Source organism: Dendrobium catenatum, unplaced genomic scaffold (genome assembly GCF_001605985.2).
Source record: "Dendrobium catenatum unplaced genomic scaffold, ASM160598v2 fragScaff_scaffold_1504, whole genome shotgun sequence".
Taxonomy (NCBI): Eukaryota; Viridiplantae; Streptophyta; class Magnoliopsida; order Asparagales; family Orchidaceae; genus Dendrobium; species Dendrobium catenatum.
This window is the reverse complement of record NW_021319966.1, coordinates 362,890-383,889: the sequence shown is the minus strand read 5'-3', so window position 1 is coordinate 383,889 and position 21,000 is coordinate 362,890. Positions and strand designations below refer to the sequence as shown.

Below are 21,000 nucleotides of genomic sequence, written 5' to 3'. Positions count from 1 at the left end.
GGAACTTCTATCATGGATATACAAAATATCATAAAAATCGACTACGAAATATAATAGAAATCATTGATGAATGATACTTTAGTTACTCACATTGAGAAATAAATATTGAATTATATGATAATAAATTTTTTTTTAACTCTTCTAGAATGTGAAGAATAGATGCTAAAAAATTGTTAGTTTTGTTTTCATTTATATGCAGGGGCGGAACCCCTGGTGGTCAGGGGGCACCCCCCCCCAAAAAAAAAAAAAAAGGTAATTTTTCTCTTTTCATACATTTTTTTAGTCTTTACTATAATGGTTATAGGGGGGGGGGGGGGGGGGGAGGAATTAAACTCATTAAGATATGATTTAATTTTTATTAAAAAAAATTATTTTAAAAATAATAAGGAAAGCATCCTAAACGAAAGCCTTAATCCGAGAAAAAAAAAGGTCTAATATACGCAAAAAATAAAGTTGTTATATGAGAAAAGTTGGTCCAATATCTCTTTTTAAGTTTTAAGTTATTAAAGCCCAATAGGTGAATTACTGTACTCACAAGTCTTCTAACTTCGATTGTCAAATTGCTAAAGTGAGTTCAACTCATGTTCATTTGAAACAACTTTCTTATTGTTTTATGAAGCAGCTTTCAAGTACAAAAAATTCAAATTAAAAAAAAAAACTAAATTGCTTCATAAAGCAGTAAGTAGGTTATCCCAAATGAAATCTTAGCCTTGATTAGCTTATGGTGACCCTGATGATTTACATTATCTTAAGAACTATGAGGCTATTAAAAAGATTGCGAAAAAAATGCAAAATATTTTTGATGGAGGAATGAGCTCTAAAAAGAGAGAAATTATAAGAAATTTTATTGCTAAAAAAAGGTCATAATAATATGATATATTGGTCTCCCTAAAGATTAATTATTTATGCAGATGTTGAACATCATCCGGAGATCAATCATAATGTTTCACGTCACCCCTGCTGCTCGTATCGCGGCTTCGGTTTCCGCTGACCTGACATATTCTTTAGTCTCCTACGGCATTACTGATTCATCCGATCCCCCACATAAGAATAATCTCCTCTCCTTAAATAACTTGATCACCCCTCTATCTATAAAATTTGAGTCACTATAGAGAATTCAAAATAGTTACTATTACACAACTCACTTTGATTTATTGGGTTGAGAACTTAGGCTATTAATTATTAAGTCTTGGGTTCGAAATTTTTGTGTATGAGATTTATATTTGAATTTTATCTTAATAGCCTTAATATCCAAAAAAATTACGTATTTATAAATATTATTATTAATATATATATTTTAAATAAAATTTTATTATAAACAAAACAGCATTTCACCTTTTTATCATATTAGCTTTGTATGTTTTCTTCCGCATCTTATCCTAAAAGAACGGCAATCTTCGCCTTCGAACCAATACAATCCAGTGACCCGTTATCTTGTGCGTGCGGTCCCGCTGAACAGCATATGAGATGCCGTCCGATGTCCATTTTTCCACGTGTGCTCGATATTCCCACCGTCCGATTAACCAAATAGCCACCCCCATGCGCGAATCAGGCGCGGCGATTTCCAAGCCGCAGCCCAATCAGCCGCTTTGATGAGCTTAGCTGTGACCGGCGTTGGGACACGAGGATTAACGCGGGCGCGAGACACTGGAACGCAACATCACATGCCACGTGCCTTAACCCCTGCCGTTAAAACGAAACGCGTTCACATGTTCGGAACATAACGAGGTGGGCTTGTACCCGCAAACAACGGCAAATCAGGCAAAACAGTTTCGGCACCGCGGCTCCATCATGCATACATTGTTGGAACTAGAAAATACAAGTTGTTTAGTCCCACATCATTTCGTAGATTTATGTTTTGTGGTTTATATACATTTTGTTGTATGCATTGATTAAGAGCCCTCATGGGATGAAGAAATCATGTTGTTATGATACCTTTGTATTTAATAATGTATATAATATTAAAAAAACTTGGAATTATAGATCATATTTAAGTTAATTTAATATTTGAAAAAATATTTTATATTAAATTAAATTATTTAAATATATTATAATTGAACCGGGTGATTCTTAAGAACCTGACCGGTTCAACCGGCGGGTCAAACCGGTTTTCACCGGTTGATGCTAGACTGGTTTTTTAAGAGTACCAAACCGGCATTAGGACCGGTTCATGGTTGAACCGGCCGGTCCGATCCTGTTTTCAAAGTCATGCCCAAAATCATTTAGAACTCCAATCATTAGTCTTTGAGATTTGGTCTATTTGGACTTCTCTTTTGCCTTCTAATGCTCTTTCCTTTGGCTAAGAGGGCAATCATGCCTACCCCTTTTTGTGCAAGGCTTATGTTACCACATTCAACTAACATCTTCTTATATCCTTCCTTTGATGATTAAAATCATCATTTATCTTTCATGTATATCTTTTCAATTGATGGAATTTAAATGTCTATCACACATTTTTTATTGACATTCATCTAAGCTTCGTTTGAGATGATTTTTTTATTGCTTCTTAAAGCAGTTTTTTAGTACATAATAAAAATTTTTGTATTATAAAGTAGCTTTTAGAAGCTGTTAAAAAATTGTCCCAAATAAAACATTAATATCTATCAACAATTATCATCTTACATCTTCACCCATTGACATTAGATATCGACCATTCTGATCATTTGGTTTTCCATTTTAACTAAGAACGAATATTAATCAAGTTACAAGAAATGATAAATTAAATTTTATTTAATAAACTAAATCATATTTTCCTAAAAATATACAAATGTGTATTCATTAGTGCATCACGGCTGTTTCTGTAAATTAAAAATATAGAAAAAAAAATTGAAGAAATGAATATCTTTTAATTCGTGGACTTCTATACTACTAAAAAAAATAAAAAAATTAATTAATTGTTAGAAAAATGAAATAATAATAATAAATTTTATAAGCTGCAAATGGGGGCAGCCTAGCGTTACTCTTTTCCTTTATCTGCTTTTCATTTGAGAGGATAAGGTCCTTGCCTACCTTATATCTTTATAATATCCATATTTAATCTAAAACCTTAAAATAGTAAGGATACGTGATCTTTACAAATATTATTTTAAATTTTTCGATAAATACCTTTCTCCTCTTCCTTACCGTCTGGCGCTCGCTCTCTTCTTTTTCTTAGAAAACCAGCTGGGAGCGGAAGGAGATCTCGTTTGCCGGCGAGATCTTGACTGTTGCTTGTTTCTTGGGGGGATGATCGGGCGGACGTCGATCGCTCTGGAGGAGGAGGGAATCGGATCAGGGCCGAGATGCGACCGGACAATTCCATGTTTTCCGGCATGCGAGTCGCCGGCGGCGATCGGAGAGTTGACGGCTTCGGTTTCTAGGAGTTCTTCGATTGGTCGAAACAGTGACTGTTCTTTGGCGGGTGGGGAGGAGGGAGGGGAGGCGGAAGTGCAGAGCTCGTACAAGGGGCCGCTGGAGACCATGGACGCCTTGGAGGATTCGCTTCCGATTAGGTAATCTTTCTTGATCTGGAGAATTTCTGTGATTTTGTTCTGCTTTGTTGTTGTTGATTTGGGAGATTTTAAGTTCCAGAGTTTTGTTGCTGGATATCGTACGCGGAAGAGCATTGAACTTTTATTTTCTGTTTTAATGTGTATTTTCAAATGCTGATGGAAGTTTGCGGCTATTTTTATCCGAATAAAATTGGGTTTGCTAGTAATTTTCTCGATTTCTGGATAGTGCAATAATATTGTGGGGTTTTTCGTTTCTCGTATCTAGATATGTTTATCGAACTTCTTTGTCCAGCAATTGTGTTGTTTGCGAACAAGATTTGAGTGGACTGGAAGCACGAACTGGTCTGCTGCTACTATAAGTATGTTATTGGTTGTTTCGGGGTTAAAGGGTAATTTGGTAATCCTCTAATTGTTCTTAAAATAGATTTAACCTCTTTTAATGTAACATAGGGATGCAAATTTCTGATTCTTTGTTGCTTATTTATAGATTCTGAGGGAAAAGAGAGACTATTCTGGTGCTGTGGTCTCTGCTTTTGATTCAATTATTGATTTGAACCCTTAGATCTCTATAATTGTTTCAATGTGGTCACAGCTACTAACTAGATGATCATCATCGAGGTAATTGTACAGTTATTATGAGATCTTTTTTTATTCCAAAACTAGGATAGATGTTTCAGTAAGGAAACGAGTAAGAGGGCATATTGAACTTGCACCATTTTTACTGACTGCTTGGTCGGAGCTACGTATCTGATGGCATCTTGTCGTTATAACTTAAATAGGCTGACTGTTGGGAATAAGGATCAATTCAAAGGAAACAACCTCTTGAGATTCTTTAGTTTTGCAGAAATCTTTATTTTTTTCAACATTTTTTAATATGAAAAGCTTGTCTGATTCCAGGCTTGTTTATAAAATAGATGAAATGTATTTTCCAGAACGGGTCAGTTTCCAGTTACAGCTTTATTTGGCGGCTCATGTTGGATATTGAAGTTAGCATATGGCTAATTGATGCAAGTTCCCCATGAAGTTACATATTTGACTTTTGACTTCTAAATTAAGGTTTTGTTTGGAACTGTTTTTTTACTGTTTTTAAAAAAACAGCTTTAAGAAGCAGCAAAAATTTTTTTTAGTACTAAAAAGCTGATTTAAGAAGCAGTAAAAGCCATCCCAAACTAAGAACAAAAAATAGTCGAAAGCTTTTTTTGGGTAAATTGAAAATACTCGAAAGTTTCATCCCACTAAAATCATATTTGTAGAGAGTTCCTTTTTAAAAAAAAAAGAATTTTAAAGTTTGCTTCTTTATAGGGCCTTTTATAAGGAATTCCTTAATAGCGTTTTAGAGAACTGCGAAGGCACTCATGCAAGAGATTTTTACTGCTATTGTTGTTTGCATTAGTGATATGTGTGGCTATCTCTTAAACTTTGTAGGCGAGGTATCTCAAATTTCTATTGCGGGAAGTCGAAATCCTTCGCTGTACTTTCGGATGCCATGGCCAAATTATCATCTGCCAAGGAGCTGGGCAAGCCAGAGAATCCATATAGCAGGAAGAGGAAGAAACTTCTGCCTTTGACTAGCAGGTGGGAGGTGGGGGAGTGTGATCGGTCGTCGGGTGGATCGAAGAAGAGGCAAGCCAATTCTTCCAGCAGGATTGAAGGAGCTCATTGGGCTTCTCCACTGGTTGAAGAAACTGACAGGAACTCTTTTCCGGTGAGGTCTTTTTCTTTGATGGATTTGGAGGGCATGGAGAGTCTCAGTTCATCCTCATCATCTTTGTCTTCCTTAGGTTTTGAGGAGCAGAAAATCTTCAGTTAGCGAGAGGTTTTGGCTGCCGGTTTTTTGGTTGTGGGGGATAGATTAGATTGAATTGTAGGGAGTTCCGAGCATGGCGTTATGAGTTTTTTCTGACGACCATGAAGTCCCCCATTAGGATTTTCGTCAGTTCTCACTTACTTGGTAACAGAATTTGTGTTGTAGCTGAATAGCCTGAATGTGTTGGGGCTTTTGTTTGATCATCTTTGTAAAATGAGAATGGGGTTCGACTGACTAAAGTTTGGATTACTGTCAAAGAAGTGCTCATAATACAGAGAAATTATTAGGTTCAAATATCAAACAGAGACAATCATCTGAATTTCTTTCTGTCTATAGCAAAAGCGCATGTACTGTAGCAGTTGCGATTTGACTGTAGACAGAAAGAAATCCGAATGATTTTCTCTGTCTGGTGTCCGCACCTAATAATTTGTCCATAATACAAGCTTTCGTTGCTGGAAATTGTTTGCTCTTACTTACTATTGAAATTCAGTCCGGGTCAGGTATTACCCATTCTTATTTTTTTTTCCTCTTAAATTTCTATTATACTATTTTGCTGAATTTGTTATTTAATAATGATAATTATACTGTCAGTCCAACCTCAGCCCAAAAAAAGCTTAGCGATATCTCGAGCATAGATTTATAATAAATAAATTAGTTACTTCTATGATTACTCTGATGGATTGTTTGTAAATATAAGAAAATGTGAATTTCGTCTAAAAAAAATTGTAGTTAACAAGTTCTTTGGGAATTGAATGAAATATTAAGTAAAGAATTGATGTGGACGACTTGATATCAATTGCAATAGTCTGAGAATGTAAGTTTAGGATCCCTATGATGATAAGCAACAGACAAGTTCAGCGGCTATTTAAATGCATGCAATTTAAGCATAATTTAAATTAAGTTATTTTACACATCATACATATAGCAAACAAAACAATGCTAAATAGTTCAAAATTCCAAACATTTGTGATGACTTTTGAATTTTACTTTTATTCTAAAATTCTATTTTAAAAATCAATAAAAATATAATCCCAAATAAAACTTAAATTATCCTTTGGTTATAAATATTATTTTCAATAAATTATCTCAATTGTTTTTTTCACTCCAACTTTATTATTATTTTTCAAAAAAATTTATAATTACCGCAATAATTTAAAAAAAAATCATTTTAATTTTACAACTATTTTTTTTAACTAACTGAAGGCACCCCAAACAGGCAAACAGTCCCAAAATAGTTTCCTTAGCGCTTAGCAGTGCATCAGAGAGCAGGATTATCAAGTCTTACAGAACTAAACTTTTAGCGAATCGAAGTAATAGAACATGCTCAGAACCAACAACTCTAACAAAATTTTTATAAACAAATTGAACGGGACCAACTTGAATACTTAACCTATAAATGTTGATATTTCTGACATAATTTACATGCTCTCTTTCTATAAATATGGTTGCTTCTTCCAAAAAAAAAGGGCAAAAAGAAGCAATCTACATCAATAAAAGGAGGTTGCTCAATATTTGCAATCCTTAAGACACAGCTGGTCTTCACCCATCTTCGTATATATATTCTTTGATAAAAGGAGGTTGCTCAATATTTGCAAATGATCGAGCACGAATGGGCTTTCCGGCAAAAGTTCTACCATCAAGCTCGAATTACCTCGGAATGTTCCAGAAGAAACTGAGCTGATGGAAAATGTTCAAGTGACTGAGGAAGCTCAACATCATTGGGATCAATTGCGGGAATAGCCTTTGATATATCTTCAGTGCTGAATGGAATGCTGTGGACTCAAACCAAAATAAAGGTTCAGATTTTTGGTAGCTAATTAATGGAAATATTTTATCAGAACCAAGAAATCTGCTGTTGTTTGAACACTAGCGCACAAAATCCCATTAAATTTTAATTAATGCAATTTAAATATTTATATTTACATATCCATCATACACGCACTTTGTTGTGTAATACACAGCGGAAACAATACAAATCACACAACCAAAATAAAGAATGCGACGATTTATTTGGTTCGGCGAAGATGCTTATGTTCACGGAGAGGAGATGATGATTTCACTATATTGAAGAAAAATATGGATTACAATTTGGCTCTCTAGCTCTCTCTTGCATAGATTTGAGACAAAACAATCAAAGAAAAAACTTCATGATCTAATCCCCAATCAAAGTAACAAATTTGGGAAATAATCTACACTTCCTAATCAATTAGGATAATAAGCCATTAAAACTTTCTGAATAAAAGCTTAATTTGAATTGAAAATTGTTCCAAATCAACACACTTAACGATGCACAATAAAGATGGACTTCAGAAGAATGTTTCATAGCATGTTAGATCAAGTAATGAAAAACAATTTGGCCAACAATAAAATTTACCCCATGGGATCGGCGTGTTGCTTTATGCTCCGCAGCACATAACATTCTAATAACTCGTTTGGTTGATCGTAGACAGGGGTGTCAATTTCAGGTCACGGGTCGGGTTCGGGTCGAACCCGAACTGACCCGGGAACCCGGACCCGACCCGTTTTTTAAACGGGTCAATTTCTGGAACCCGAACCCTACCCATTTTGAAATCGGGTCGGGTCCAACCCGGATTTTCCGGGTCGGGTCCGGGTCGGGTTTTCGTGTCGTGTCAAATATTGACACCCCTAATCGTAGATGAAAAACATGTTTTAGAAATAGATGATTTTGTTATCACTCAATCCGGATATGAAAATAAATCTTCATTTTTTGAGAAAATTTAGGGGTGTTTGTGAAGTAAAAAATTTATATTGATTTTGAACTAATCCAACAAAATAATATAACCTACAAAAGCCAATATTTTTCAAAGCATATTTTCAAAATTCAAGCTACCAAATGAGCTCTGAGGGCATATGCAAAGCATTATGATGGGGACATGAGTTCGTGGAAGGTTTATCAGAGGCGTGGTCGCCGATCTACAGCCACGATCAAGTCTTTGTACTTTTAGAGTTATTTATGTTATTTTCTTACTTATGTATTTTTCTATTTTCTATTTTCAAGTGTCATGTATTTGTTTTCCAGTTGTACCCTTTTAGTAGGAGATGTTGTATGTAAGCCCAGAGGGCAATTTTGTCTTTATTTTCTTGAGTCTCATGTACTTGACTATTTATAGCCTCATGTTTTATTTTTCAAGTAAATGAATGATTATTATGAGATTTTTCTACACTTGTGTTTTGAGAGCATTTGAGAGTTCTTGGAGAGAACTTTGGAGAGATCCCTAGGAGAGGGAGATCGCATCACCCACCAACCTTGGAGATGGCCGGGTTCATGGTTTTCTTCTTTTCCTCTCGTCTTTCCCCTTCCACCTCCCTTCTTCGTAGTCCTTACATCCAACTCCACCTCCAAACTCAAGCCAACATCCTCCCCTAACCAAACTCCACGATTTCTACCCCCACAAGCCACCGGCCACCCTCACCCGCCCCATTCAACTCACCGGCCTAAACCCCTTCCACCCCCTTTACCTACTTTGGATTCTTCCTAATTTTGGATTGTCATAATTTAGTGGGTCTTTGAATTCAAATCTCTCTCAGTTTGAAATTCAAATTCTTTCATAAATTATAAAATCTATTTTAGGAAAGCTTTTCAAATTCTCCCTCCATTGGATTTTAAATAAATTAGGATGACTTAATTTACTCTAAAATATAATGCCTCCTTAATTTCCTCCCTTTCTCTCCCTAGCCGCCGGCCATACAAGGCCATACCACCGGCCCGCACTTCCCTTCCCCCCCTGGATTTCCTAATTTAATTCTAATTTATTAAGCAATTGGGAATCCAAATTAATTAAATTCAAACTCAAATTCTTTCCTATTTGTCTTGACCTATTTTAGGAAAGTTTCCTAATAGAACTCAATTTAATTTTCAAATTAAATTGGAGTAAATCAAACCTTTCCTAATTGCTAAACCTAAACTTGGCAACTTCATTTATTTCTCCCAAGTCCCTCTCCATCCTCCTCATAGCCGCCGGCCCTATCCCCTACCCGCCCCCTCTCTCTCTCTCTCTCCAATCTCCTCTCTCGCTCATTAATTCCCCACTTGAATTCGAAGCCTTAATTCTCCCTCCAAATTCTCTATCTTCTAAATAGAGAAATCTGAAATTTTCTCAGGTTTTGGATTAAAATCTGAAATTGTTCTCAGATTTGGGAGGAGATTTGGGGTTGTTTCTTCTCTCAACTTACAAGAGAAACTTCTTTCTCATCATCAATACTTAAGAACACTATCAAGACGGGAGGAGATTTGTTACCTAGATCCTATGAATGGCGGATCCAGAAACTGAATACGGCTTAACCTTCGACGAGGACGACTTCACTGATATTCTTCAGTCAACCTTCTTCGACGTTAATATGAGGATCGACCACACCGTCGAAGACTACCTAGAGCGTATTCTGGACACTTTAGTGGAAGCAATCGACGAGCATTTTGAAGGCGTTGAGTCCACCGCTCCTTGACGAGAGGTTCTCTTTTTCCCCTTTCAATATATTTCTTAAATCTAACTTTCTCTTGTGCTTGATTGTAGTCACGAAGGACGATTCTCCCTGCTTCTGTTAAGCTTAGTAAACGTAGGGTTTTGAGTGTCTTTATGCTTATTAATTTTCATTGTTAGATTAGGGATTGTATTGACACTACTATTTCAGCATAAAGTGATTTACTAATTTATTTTAAAAGTTTTCCAACTCTTTGGTTATATGATTTAGCCTAAGCGGGTGTGACCCCTTTCTTCTTTTATTCATTGTTTTAAAAGCTAATGGTTTCGTCATTGCTATTCTAATCATGAGTTGTGCAAATCTTTACAAACATTGCATTCGTACGTAGTCCTGCATCATATTAGCAGTTCCTCCTAAGCATATTTCATATAAAAGGTAATTGTAAAGTACAGTCAATTCCAACCCATCAGCTTCAGTCTAAGCATCCAGTTTCAAACTCAAAGGCTTCGTTCAGGACGGCTTTCTTACTGCTTCTTAAAGCAACTTTCTAGTATAAAAATTTTAATTTTTAAAATAGAAAATTGTTTTAAGAAGCAATAAAAAAGCCGTCTCAAACAAAGCCGAAGTCTACAATAATTGAAACTGCACCTCCCACGTATTGCACCTATTTATATAATCAATATTCCAAAACGTTTATAAATTTTCAACATAAAAAATTCAGCAAGCACATTAACGAGAAAATAGCAGTCATAACATGCTAAAAAAAACTAGGACTGCACATTGAAAGTCACATACCTCATATCATCATCAAGCAAAAATGAACTTGACATTAGATTTTGAGAATCTTGGTTTACCATTTCTTTCATTGAAGCAACAACCTGGAAGTCATGTACTTACGGTTAAAAAATAAAAAAACACAAGCATATAGGATTAATTGAGTTTTGAGGCACCAAAATGAACATGCCTCATTTGAAACACTTTGTGTGCTATATTTGTCATCCCAATACATTGTACAAATCCGATAAATTTGCCTTACGCTGAGTGCCTGTGCATATTCAAGTAGTCAATTCTACACTATCCATCCTAATTTATGAAAAGTCGGCATTTCTAAAGGATCGATAAAGGATTAAAGGGCAAGATAGATCGTACAGGGCAAAGGTCTTGTCTGATCTCTTCGAGAGTCTTCCTCTTTTTCTGGTGTATAACCTGTAACAATAAGAGGACAAATTAAATCCATCAAAAAGTTATATTTTTATACAAAACCTAGTAATTTGGTGCATCCATACTACCAGAAAACCAACAGCTTGTCTGATATAATTCAGCTCATGCCAGGACGTTCCTGCAAACTACAGCGAGCAAAAGGGTCAGGTAAGAATAATCAAAATGCTAAACATTAGCCATTACCTCTTCAGTAACATCAGAAATCCATTTTTCCAGCATTGCAAGTCCAGACTTCACATACTCTCCATTAGAAAATGTACAACATTCCCTTCTCAGCAACAAACTAATATTTTACCAAAAAAAAAAAAAAAGAAGAAACCAAACAGATAAAAAATCAGGATATTATTAGTCAAGATGGTGCAAACTCAAGAAGTAATCCATTTACCTATTGAAGAGCTGGATGTTAATAAAGGAGAAGAGTTGAGTAATAAGTTTGCGGATAAAGAAGGAGGGTACCTACATATTTAACAAATTATGAATAAAATAAAAGTTAAAAGGAAAAAGAACGAAGATTACAACAGATAATAACCCACTTCGCTATAAAATTGTAAGAATGGCACTTAAAATGTTATGTTTAACATATAAATGAGAGAGAGTAGGATTAGCACCTATTTGAACTAAAATAATATAAACAAACATAATACTTTAGGCATGCAAAATGGATGGCATAAGCTATACAAAACAGAGTGCAGATAAATGGGTAAAATAATGCTCAAAAGACTAATGTCTTGTAGTAACCAGTAAGAATAATTTGGGATAAGGTTATGGATAGTGATGATCATGATCATGATATAGATAAACATAATTATAATTTCTTTTTAACTGTTGTAACCCAAACCGTAATAACTGAATTAGGCTATTGGCCAAGTGCCAAATCAGGGAAACCAACCTGAAAACCCTTCGCCCCTCTGCGATGCTGATGCGGGCAAAAATCCGGGGGATGGGGCACTCGAGGACCTCCGCCGGAAACACGGGGTGAAGCACACACGCAACGGAAGAAAGGGAGGAGACTAAAGAAGAATAAGATAGTAAACTCTTACATTTCAAATCTAAAGCAGATTTTATACATTAAAATTTACAGAAACGACTAAAACACTTAAACGAATTACAAAGACTGTTCATCAAAACTTTCAGACACCCTAAACTTGCTTCACTTTGAGAAGAAGGATACAGATGGAGAGACACTTGCGGAGAGACGAAAGAGATTAGAAGCCAAGACAAAGGTTGGAAAGAGCTCGCAAGATTTCCGGAGGGGATGAGAAAGAAGGTGCACAAAGCTCGCAAGCTTTTCCAAGCAAACACGCAGGTTATAGCTTTTCCAAAAATAACATATCATTCTCTTTTTAAACATTACAAACCATCCCATATATATAGGTTATATATGAGAATGGAATACAAAAAGATATGGCATTGAATTCACACACGAATTCAAGCAACACAAGCACGGAAATCCACCCATGCATTCACGGAAAACAGCCCAAGCCCAGGAACCGAAGGAGCCACCACGGGAGCCAAAGAGGTCGCACGGAACCAAGGCGCCAAAGCCACGGGAAACCCCCCAGGATCGAAAAACCAGCAGCCGGCCGTAAATCCAAGGGCCATGGCACGGAAAACAACAGCCCACCGTGGAAGCCAAGGAGCCACGGCATGAGAAAACACATTATCTTGGGATTTCAAAAGCCATTTTGGAATCCCAAGAGACAACATAAATTAAAACATAAAAAACTATAAAAATTACATTTAATAAAAAGATAACTATGAACTAAAATGTTAGCTAATAATGAGCTAACCCTTAGTTCAATAAGTGAACTAAATACCAGCTCATAAATGAGTTAAAATTTCAGCTCAATTTTGATTGAGCTAGTAAACTCGAGGGAAGCCAAAATTGATTTATTTTGGACATGAGTTGACCCCCCCCTTTGTCTACATCAGACTCCCCTTCTTGAGAACTCATCTCCCGATGAGTTAGCTTTTGGTTCTCTTGAGGAGGTGAATATTGTGCATCTAGCTATTTGATCTTATCTTCAAATTTCTTTAAAATTTTTTCCTGCTCCTCGAATTGTCTTTGTAGATATCTCTTCCAGTTCTCGAATTTTTGATCACATAAGAACATGTGATATTGAAGCTTGTATAGACGATCTTAAAGCGAATCAGTTGAATCGCCTTCTGTGGGAATCCATCTGTCCAACGGAAGAGGGACATCAGGATTATCTTGATCGTTTTCCTCCATGAATGAAGCCATCTTTTTGTTGTTTTCCATTTTTTGACTGACTCAAAATTAGACTCAAAATTCAATCTAAACTTAGACTCACAATATGACTCACGACAAAACAAACTAAAATAAAACTTGACAAACAAAAATAAGACTTGACAATCTAGGACTTCCTAACTTGCTCTGATACCAAATGATGCGGGCAAAAATCCGGGGGATGGGGCACCCGAGGACCTCCGCCGGCAACACGGGGTGAAGCACACATGCAACGGAAGAAAGGGAGGAGACTAAAGAAGAATAAGATAGCAAACTCTTACATTTCAAATCTAAAACAGACTTATAAATTAAAACTTACAGAAACGACTCAAACACTTAAACGAATTACAAAGACTCTTCCACAAAACTTTCAGACACCCTAAACTTGCTTCACTTTGAGAAGAAAGATACAGTAAGAGGTCGGAGAAAACCCCTTCGCTGGCGAAGACATCACGTGGAGTGACACTTGCGGAGAGACGAAAGATATTAGAAGCCAAGACGAAGGTTGGAAAGAGCTCGCAAGATTTCCGGAGGGGATGAGAAAGGTGGACAAAGCTCGCAAGCTTTTCCAAGCAAACCCGCAGGTTATACCTTTTCCAAAAATAACATATCATTCTCTTTTTAAACATTACAAACCATCCCATATATATAGGTATGAGAATTGAATACAAAAAGACATGGCATTGAATTCACACACAAATCCAAGCGACACAAGCATGGAAATCCCCCCATGCATTCACGGAAAACAGCCCAAGCCCAGGAACCAAAGGAGCCACCACGAGAGCCAAAGAGGCCGCACGGAACCAAGGCGCCAAAGCCACAGGAAACCCCCCAGGCTCGGAAAACCAACAGCCGGCCGGAAATCCAAGGGCCATGGCACGGAAAACAGCAGCCCACTGTGGAAGCCAAGGAGCCACGGCATGGGAAAACACATTTTCTTGGGATTCCAAAAGCCATTTTGGAATCCCAAGAGACAACATAAATTAAAACATAAAAAACTATAAAAATTACATTTAATAAAAAGATAACTATGAACTAAAATGTTAGCTAATAATGAGTTAACCCTTAATTCAATAAGTGAACTAAAGACTAGCTCATAAATGAGCTAAAATTTCAGCTCAATTTTGATTGAGCTTGTTCGAGGGAAGCCCCTTGTCTACATCAGATGCCATCTCCTCCATTTCGCAAATCATGAAACCTCCATCAGCTAGCAATCACTATAATTATGGTTCAACTTCATAACTCTTTGGTTCAACGTCATCAAACATTAGAGAGCCTATGATAACCCTTTTATTCATCCATTTGTTTCTCGCAAAAATAAAAACCAAAATTTATATACCCAGTTAATGTTAATATTAAACTTAAGTTTTTATTTTAATATACTTTATATGCTACATAGTTGAGATTAATATTATTGGTTTTATCTAATGTTTAAAATTGCGTAATCGGGTATTGAGGCGTTTTTCATTCATGAGGCGAGGCGTAAGCCTCTAGACGTTTTGAGGCGTAAGCCTCAAAATCAAAAGGTTGCGTAAACATAAAATGATAAATTTGTCATATACTAATGAGTAAATAATATAAAGCATAAAAAGCATAAGATATGAAGTGAAATCAAAATATATGAATAATAAGACAACATGAAATATAGTTCAACTCAAAATTCTATCTTTCCCAAATCCCAATATTCTTTTCATTAACATATAATTCCAATTTCCAAAAATAAATAGCAATGACATATCACATAAGAACTCATAAGTTAATTCCAATTTCCAAAAATAAATAGCAATGACATATCACATAAGAACTCATAAGTCATCAGCACTGTCATCACTAAGGGGTTTTTCATTTGAATCATCATTATGGTGAACTGTTCTCTCCCCTTCCTTCTCTCCTATAGAGTCCAATGTCGGGCATTTACTTCAAGATTTATGTAAGTTTTAATATATATAGCGTGAGGCATAAGCCTCATGGCCTCAACCAAGTTGAGGCGCAAGCCTCATAAAAAAACTCGAGGCGTAAGCATCGAGGCGTTTTTTACTGGAATTGCGCAAAGGCGAGCCTCATATTGCGCAATTTTAAACCTTGGTTTTATCTTAGGATAATTGTAATTATTTGATTTGACATTGGGAATGTCTCTGTGGACTAAGTTGTACTTCTTAGTTAGACTAAATACTATTTAAGTGTTTGATAACAGATTGGCATAAATCATGACATAGCTCATAGAGATAAATCAAAACTTTGTAATAACAATAATAAATTTAGGCTGACTGTGGGGTAGCATAGAATAGTTAGGTTGCATCTATTTCTATAATTAATTAGTTTTAATACCTTTACTTGAAATGCTTGTAATTGATTGGAAGTCATTGGGTTGAATGATTCATGCCTCCAACATCTCCTTAAATAATATCTCAATTACTTTGTTCTGGATACGGGGATGACAGTACAAAGAAACACTGATATGCGAGACTCCTTCCTTCAACATGATAGCATGCACTGATGCACACAAATTCGCGGAGGCAACCCCTGAACTGGCTGGAACACCCCTCGATATTGTTGTAGGGGAGGCTGAACCATATCTGGTGATTCTATCTTCTCCCCATCTTTATCTCCTTCCAAACTCTGTAGCTCCACAAAAAAATCATACTCTTGCACCCTTTCCCCACGGAAGTGACATTTCCTCTTCTTCCCCCAATATTTCCACCTCCTGATCTTCCTCTCTGGTTATCGGATTAGGGTTTCCTCCACTCCCTTGGTTGCCATCGGCTCCCCCTGCCTCCAACGACGTCGTTTTGGATTGGAACTCGAGCATCTTCCTCATCATCTCCTCATGATGACAAACTTTTTATCAATCTTCCATGGATGGGTGAAAATTAATCTGAAATATTTTCTACAATCGTTCTGGTTTGGAACTCGAGCATCTTCCTCATCATCTCCTCATGATGGCAAACTTTTTATCAATCTTCCATGGATGGGTGAACATTAATCTGAAATATTTTCTACAAAAACAAATTTCAATGGTCTGATCTCCCCTTCTAGCACTTCTACCTTTCTTCCCACCCGAGGTACATGAATCTAGGCACCAAACAACAAAAGAAACAACAAAAAGCATCAAATATGGTCTTCCGACAGCAAAAATAGCAAGACAGAGGGAACATATGTAGCAAAAATTAGCGAGGAAGACTTATATTTCAGTCCAGGACATGGTTCTAATACTAATTTAATAGAAAGTGGATGCAATTTCAATAAAACTAGAGAATAACACAAGAAATTTGGGAAGAAGAACATACAAGAACTCTTTTTTATTGCAAGAGCTAAGAAGAAAAACACATTATATACTTAGATATTCAATTGGAGCGGAAGATTCGGCTCTCCTAAACCCCTAGCTGACGGCTAGAGCCCAAAACTCCCTAAAAACAATCTCAATTCAATAAAATCACATCATAATCCTAAAATCACCCTATTGTTAGACTTAAATAGGTTCCCCTAATTCCCTCCCAAATCCGTCCCTTTTTCTTAAATAATTCACTCATATTAGAATTCAAATTAGATCTCTTGCCCTGAATAATTTCCTCCCAATAATAATTAAAATTTTCCTAAACAATTCCTCCTTGATTCCTGCTAACTTTCCCAAAATAATTCCATCTTAGATTTTGAATTTAAATTATATTTCTTTCCCTAAATAATTCCCCCCCAATTGTAATTAAAAATTTCCTAAACAATTCCCACTTGATTCCTCCTAACATAATGAATATTAACTCCCTTGGGCTTTCCCTAAATAATTCCTCTCAGATTTGAAATTCAAATAAGATTTTTTTTCTCTAACTAAATTCACTCCCAATTATAATTAAAACTTTCCTAAATAATTCCCCTCTTTTCTTGACTTTCTCCCACACTAGTAGGGCCCATTAGCTTAGTCGTTGGTCCATCAGATATCAAAGTAAGATCAAGGTTTTCATCCTCCAACATTTTTTCTAATTTTTCTTTCTCCTTGTGAGATTCTTCATTTTCTTCATTAAAGATTAATTTTTTTGAACTCCCTTCCAAAGAGTTGACTATCATACAACAACAACAATAACAATAACAACAACAACAACAACAACAATTAAACTAAAGGACAACTCCAGGGGATACAAGCCTCATATCGCCTAAATAGAAGAAATTATCTGAAATGGCGACATTGTGAAAATCTTTATTAAAAGAAAATGAAATATCCACTATCTTATAGATCCTCCTCCAAAGCTAAAAGGCCTAAAATTAGTAATTTGGGATGAAGTGGATTTTCATGATCATAACATGATTGACAGTTACTATGATAACTAAAATCAGTATGTCATATATGTTCCTCTCTGTTGCAAAAGAAGTTTGAGATCCTGTCTAATCAACATACTCAAAACTGAAGGATGCAACCTTAATCTATGAGATCAAAATTGCAATTTTAATAACCAAGCAATATAAAATTAATGTTTTTGAGTACTTTAACACAATGTAGACTTGTTGGTTTGAAATGGATAATTATAAGTTCTCAAGATAAGCCGCGATGATGCAAAACATCTCCAATAATTTGTAGAAAGATAAAGGGTGTTTAAGTTCATTGAAAAACTCAATAATGACTTAAAGCAAGTTCACATATAAATCTTAAGTAGAAAATACTTACTATATCACTAAATAAAATTTTTTTCTCTCATAAAGGCTAAAGAACAAAAAAGAATGATAGTTCTCAACATTCCAGTCTCTGAAACATCTGTCATGACAATTATAAAATCCTAAGTTAAGAGACTTACTGCAACAAACTTTTTTTTAAAGAAAAACATAAGCCTTCTTCCAAAAATAATTTATGGCTAAGATGAAAGGACACATCAAAGAAATTTTTTGAAAACTCTTCATAAAGCCTCCCGGCTATGAGGAAAATAAAATTCACCAAAAAAGTTAGACTTACCTTATGAAATCAAAACGACGACTCAAACTATACAAAAAAAAAAAAAAAAAAAAAAAAAAAAAAGAATTTTCTCTCAACTCTTTTGTACAGGGCATCCAAATCATGCTGTCCTACTCAAAAATATTTGACTTCTAGCTTTTCTGTTTTCAGCTACTTCAATTATCTTCCTTAGATCTAGATCATAGATTAATAAGCCACAGACCACATAAACAACCTTGCCGATTTTTTTAAAACTTACAAATCCTGCTCTAGCAAAAAAAAAAAAAGTGATCGATGATTTTCTAACTATTGTAGGATACAAATGTTTCAATTTCCTGACATTAATCGTAAAACCCACGGTCCCAAAATTTTAAGTAATTAATATAAATTAAAATGAATGTTGTATAATCTTGATTAGTTGATAGTTTCGAGCTTTACTGTGGTTAATTCATTCTAAATAAGCCAAGAATGTGAACTGAGACAGAGAAAATGCAAGTCACCAAATGTAAAGAGAGGGCGCCGCAGCGCCAAGCTCTCGGTTTGGAAGCTGTTGGGGCATCTGAAATATTCTTTGGGAGCACAATGATGTTGGGATGGTAGGCACCGAGCGCCAGACCTAAAATGATATATTTTTAATATAAAACCTAATCCATTTCTATCACCACTTCACCCCAGCCATTGCCGGAGAAGAGAGGAGAGAGAGAGAGAGAGAGAGAGAGAGAGAGAGAGAGAGAGAGACCAAAGCTCAGTATTCGTTAGTCGTGCTAGTTAGAGATTTCATAAAGCATAAGATAGTGTTATGCCGGTCCAGCATGGACCGGCTCAACCTGGACCGGCCCAGCCGGTCCGGGTTTTCTCCAGGCGGAGACGGGCCAGGGAACAGGCGGAAGGAGAAGGGGGCTGGGTGGGTCCACTTGAAATTCAAACATGGTTTAAGTGTTTTTGGAGGAGAAGGAAGGGTAGAGAAGTCCTTTTGCTTTTATTTTGTATTAGATTGTATTAATAGGGATTATGAGAGGAATTAGGTTTTCACCTTGTTTTTGAAAAGAGTTTTGTGTTCTAGGGTTTCTTGCTTGGGCTCTTGGCGTTGCCGGAGATTGTGGGAGAGTTGCTCTTCCTATCGAATTGAAGAACATTGTATCTTGCTTTGGTTTTGATCGTCTACTAGTGGAATACAATTGTTGCGATTGTTTTTCCAACGTTTCTCCTATTTTCTCAGTTTTTTCCACTATTGGTGGCTGTTTTCTATTGAAAACGCGGAATATTCGTGTCTTGGCGAACGATCCGATAGGAATCACTTGGAATATTCAAGTGGTACCTATCAAATATAGTATCAGAGCGAGATCCGGACGGTGGGGGCTGTTTTCACGTTTTCGCTGCAGATTTTTGCTTTTCGGAAGGGATCCGGAGACCATTTTTGGTTCCCATGGCATCTAAACGTGTAGAAGTCTGGAGACCGAAGTGGGTCAATTTAAGGCGGATCTGGAGGAGAAGATGGCGACGTTGAGTGAGAATATGGAAGGGAAATTCATGGCTTTGGAGGAGATGATGAAAAAAATTGTTGGAAGGGCAAACTAGGGCTGTGCCAGCGGAGGAAAGAGGAGAAGGTAGTGGGAGCAAGGGTAAGAGAAGGCAAATCCGAAGAAGAAGAGGAGTGGAACTGCTTGGTAGCAACGGAAGAAGTGCTACTAGGGAATCCATCAGGAGGAAGAAGCATGATAGAAGGAGAGACTTCAGGGAAGACAGAGAGGAGGATTGGCTCGTCGGAGGCCCGATCCAGTGGACCGACCATGGGGATCCACCACCATGGCGGAGCGCAGGGGAAGATGGCTATCGGCGGCCGAGGAGGGAGGATGAGCCCCGATATGGAGAAAGAGGAACTTGGGAAGACCCCATTGCCTGGGACAGAGGAGGCCATGGGGGGAACAGAGCATATGGGATGGACACTAGGGCCAGGAAGCTGAAAATGCCTGTCTTCGAACAGGGAAACGTGGATGAGTGATCCACAAGTGGAAAGGTATTTGCAGTGAATGGCCTTATGGAGGAGGGAGAGATTGATGGCTGCTAGCATGTGCTTGGAGGGCGCTTTTGCTGGTTCAAGTACATGGATAAGTGGGATCCGGTGAGAACTTGGAGGGATTTCAAGGAGGCCATCAGAGAGAGATTCAGGGGGCAGTCCATGGGAGATCTCCGAGCAGTCCTATGCCCTCTCCTCAGGAGGGAACAGTGGAGGAATACAGAAAGAAATTTGAAGAGTCTGGTGGGAGACATGGAGGGCTTATCGAACAGCACGTTGGGGGGGGAACTTCATGAAGGGGCTCAAGCCAGAAATTAGAGATGCTGTGGGGTCATGAGACCGAGAGACCTGAGGGAGGCAATGGAGTTGGCTCAGCTGGTGGAGAACCAGAAGACCAACGCTCGAAGTTGGAGGAACAACCACTCAGGAGTCCCACCAGGACAACTACCATTACTTGGCTCCAAAAGGGCCAAGCCCTAGTGTCCCTAGAGAGAGTGGAAAGGAGAAGAGCGGGGTGACTAGAACTGCAGGAAGCTTCAAGAATTGACTGAGGAGGAGATGCAGGAGAAGAGGGCCAAGGGCCTTTGTTTCAGATGTGAGGAGAAGTTGTTTCCAGGTCACAGATGCAAGGATCGCGTCTTCGGGCTCTCACCGTCTTATATAGACGAGGCGCCTGAGGAGGGTGATGATTCTGATGAGGAGCAGAGTAACCCCCAGTTGGAGGTGGCCGAGGTATCCCTCATTCTGTGATGGAATTTACTCCTAGTCATACCATGAAAGGTGAAGGGGAAGATCCATGGAAGGGAGGTAGTAGTTCTGATCGATAGTGGGGCAACCCACAATCATTATCCACTCAGGTGG

At 37.2% G+C, this 21,000-nt stretch overlaps 2 protein-coding genes and 1 long non-coding RNA gene across 4 annotated transcripts in view; 2 read left to right on the top strand and 1 right to left on the bottom strand.

Moving 5' to 3' along the window:
* The first annotated feature begins 3,068 nt into the window (after positions 1-3,068).
* LOC110109132 lies at positions 3,069-5,555 on the top strand. 2 transcript variants are annotated; one of them, XM_020840067.2, is made up of 3 exons: positions 3,069-3,491; positions 4,917-5,196; positions 5,273-5,555. In XM_020840067.2, exons 1-3 carry the CDS (start codon positions 3,226-3,228, stop codon positions 5,345-5,347), a joined length of 621 nt encoding a protein of 206 aa, XP_020695726.1. In that variant the 5' UTR covers positions 3,069-3,225; the 3' UTR covers positions 5,348-5,555. The 2 variants fall into 2 exon arrangements, with proteins under 2 accessions (XP_020695726.1, XP_020695725.1); XM_020840066.2 differs by having other exon boundaries at positions 3,075-3,491; positions 4,917-5,555.
* On the top strand, positions 3,871-4,910 carry LOC114581095. The gene is made up of 3 exons (XR_003702899.1): positions 3,871-3,888; positions 3,979-4,109; positions 4,424-4,910. It is a non-coding gene; the product is annotated as an uncharacterized LOC114581095 (long non-coding RNA).
* Positions 5,556-6,619: 1,064 nt separating the features above from the next.
* The window catches only part of LOC110095675 (protein OPAQUE1), a gene marked incomplete in the record, with an annotated part of 123,054 nt that continues 108,673 nt past the window's right edge, over positions 6,620-21,000 (bottom strand). Inside the window, 7 exon segments of the mRNA XM_028700385.1 lie at positions 6,620-7,070; positions 10,534-10,616; positions 10,703-10,783; positions 10,888-10,944; positions 11,028-11,084; positions 11,143-11,242; positions 11,345-11,415. Of these exon segments, the coding sequence (XP_028556218.1) occupies positions 6,935-7,070; positions 10,534-10,616; positions 10,703-10,783; positions 10,888-10,944; positions 11,028-11,084; positions 11,143-11,242; positions 11,345-11,415 (585 nt within the window).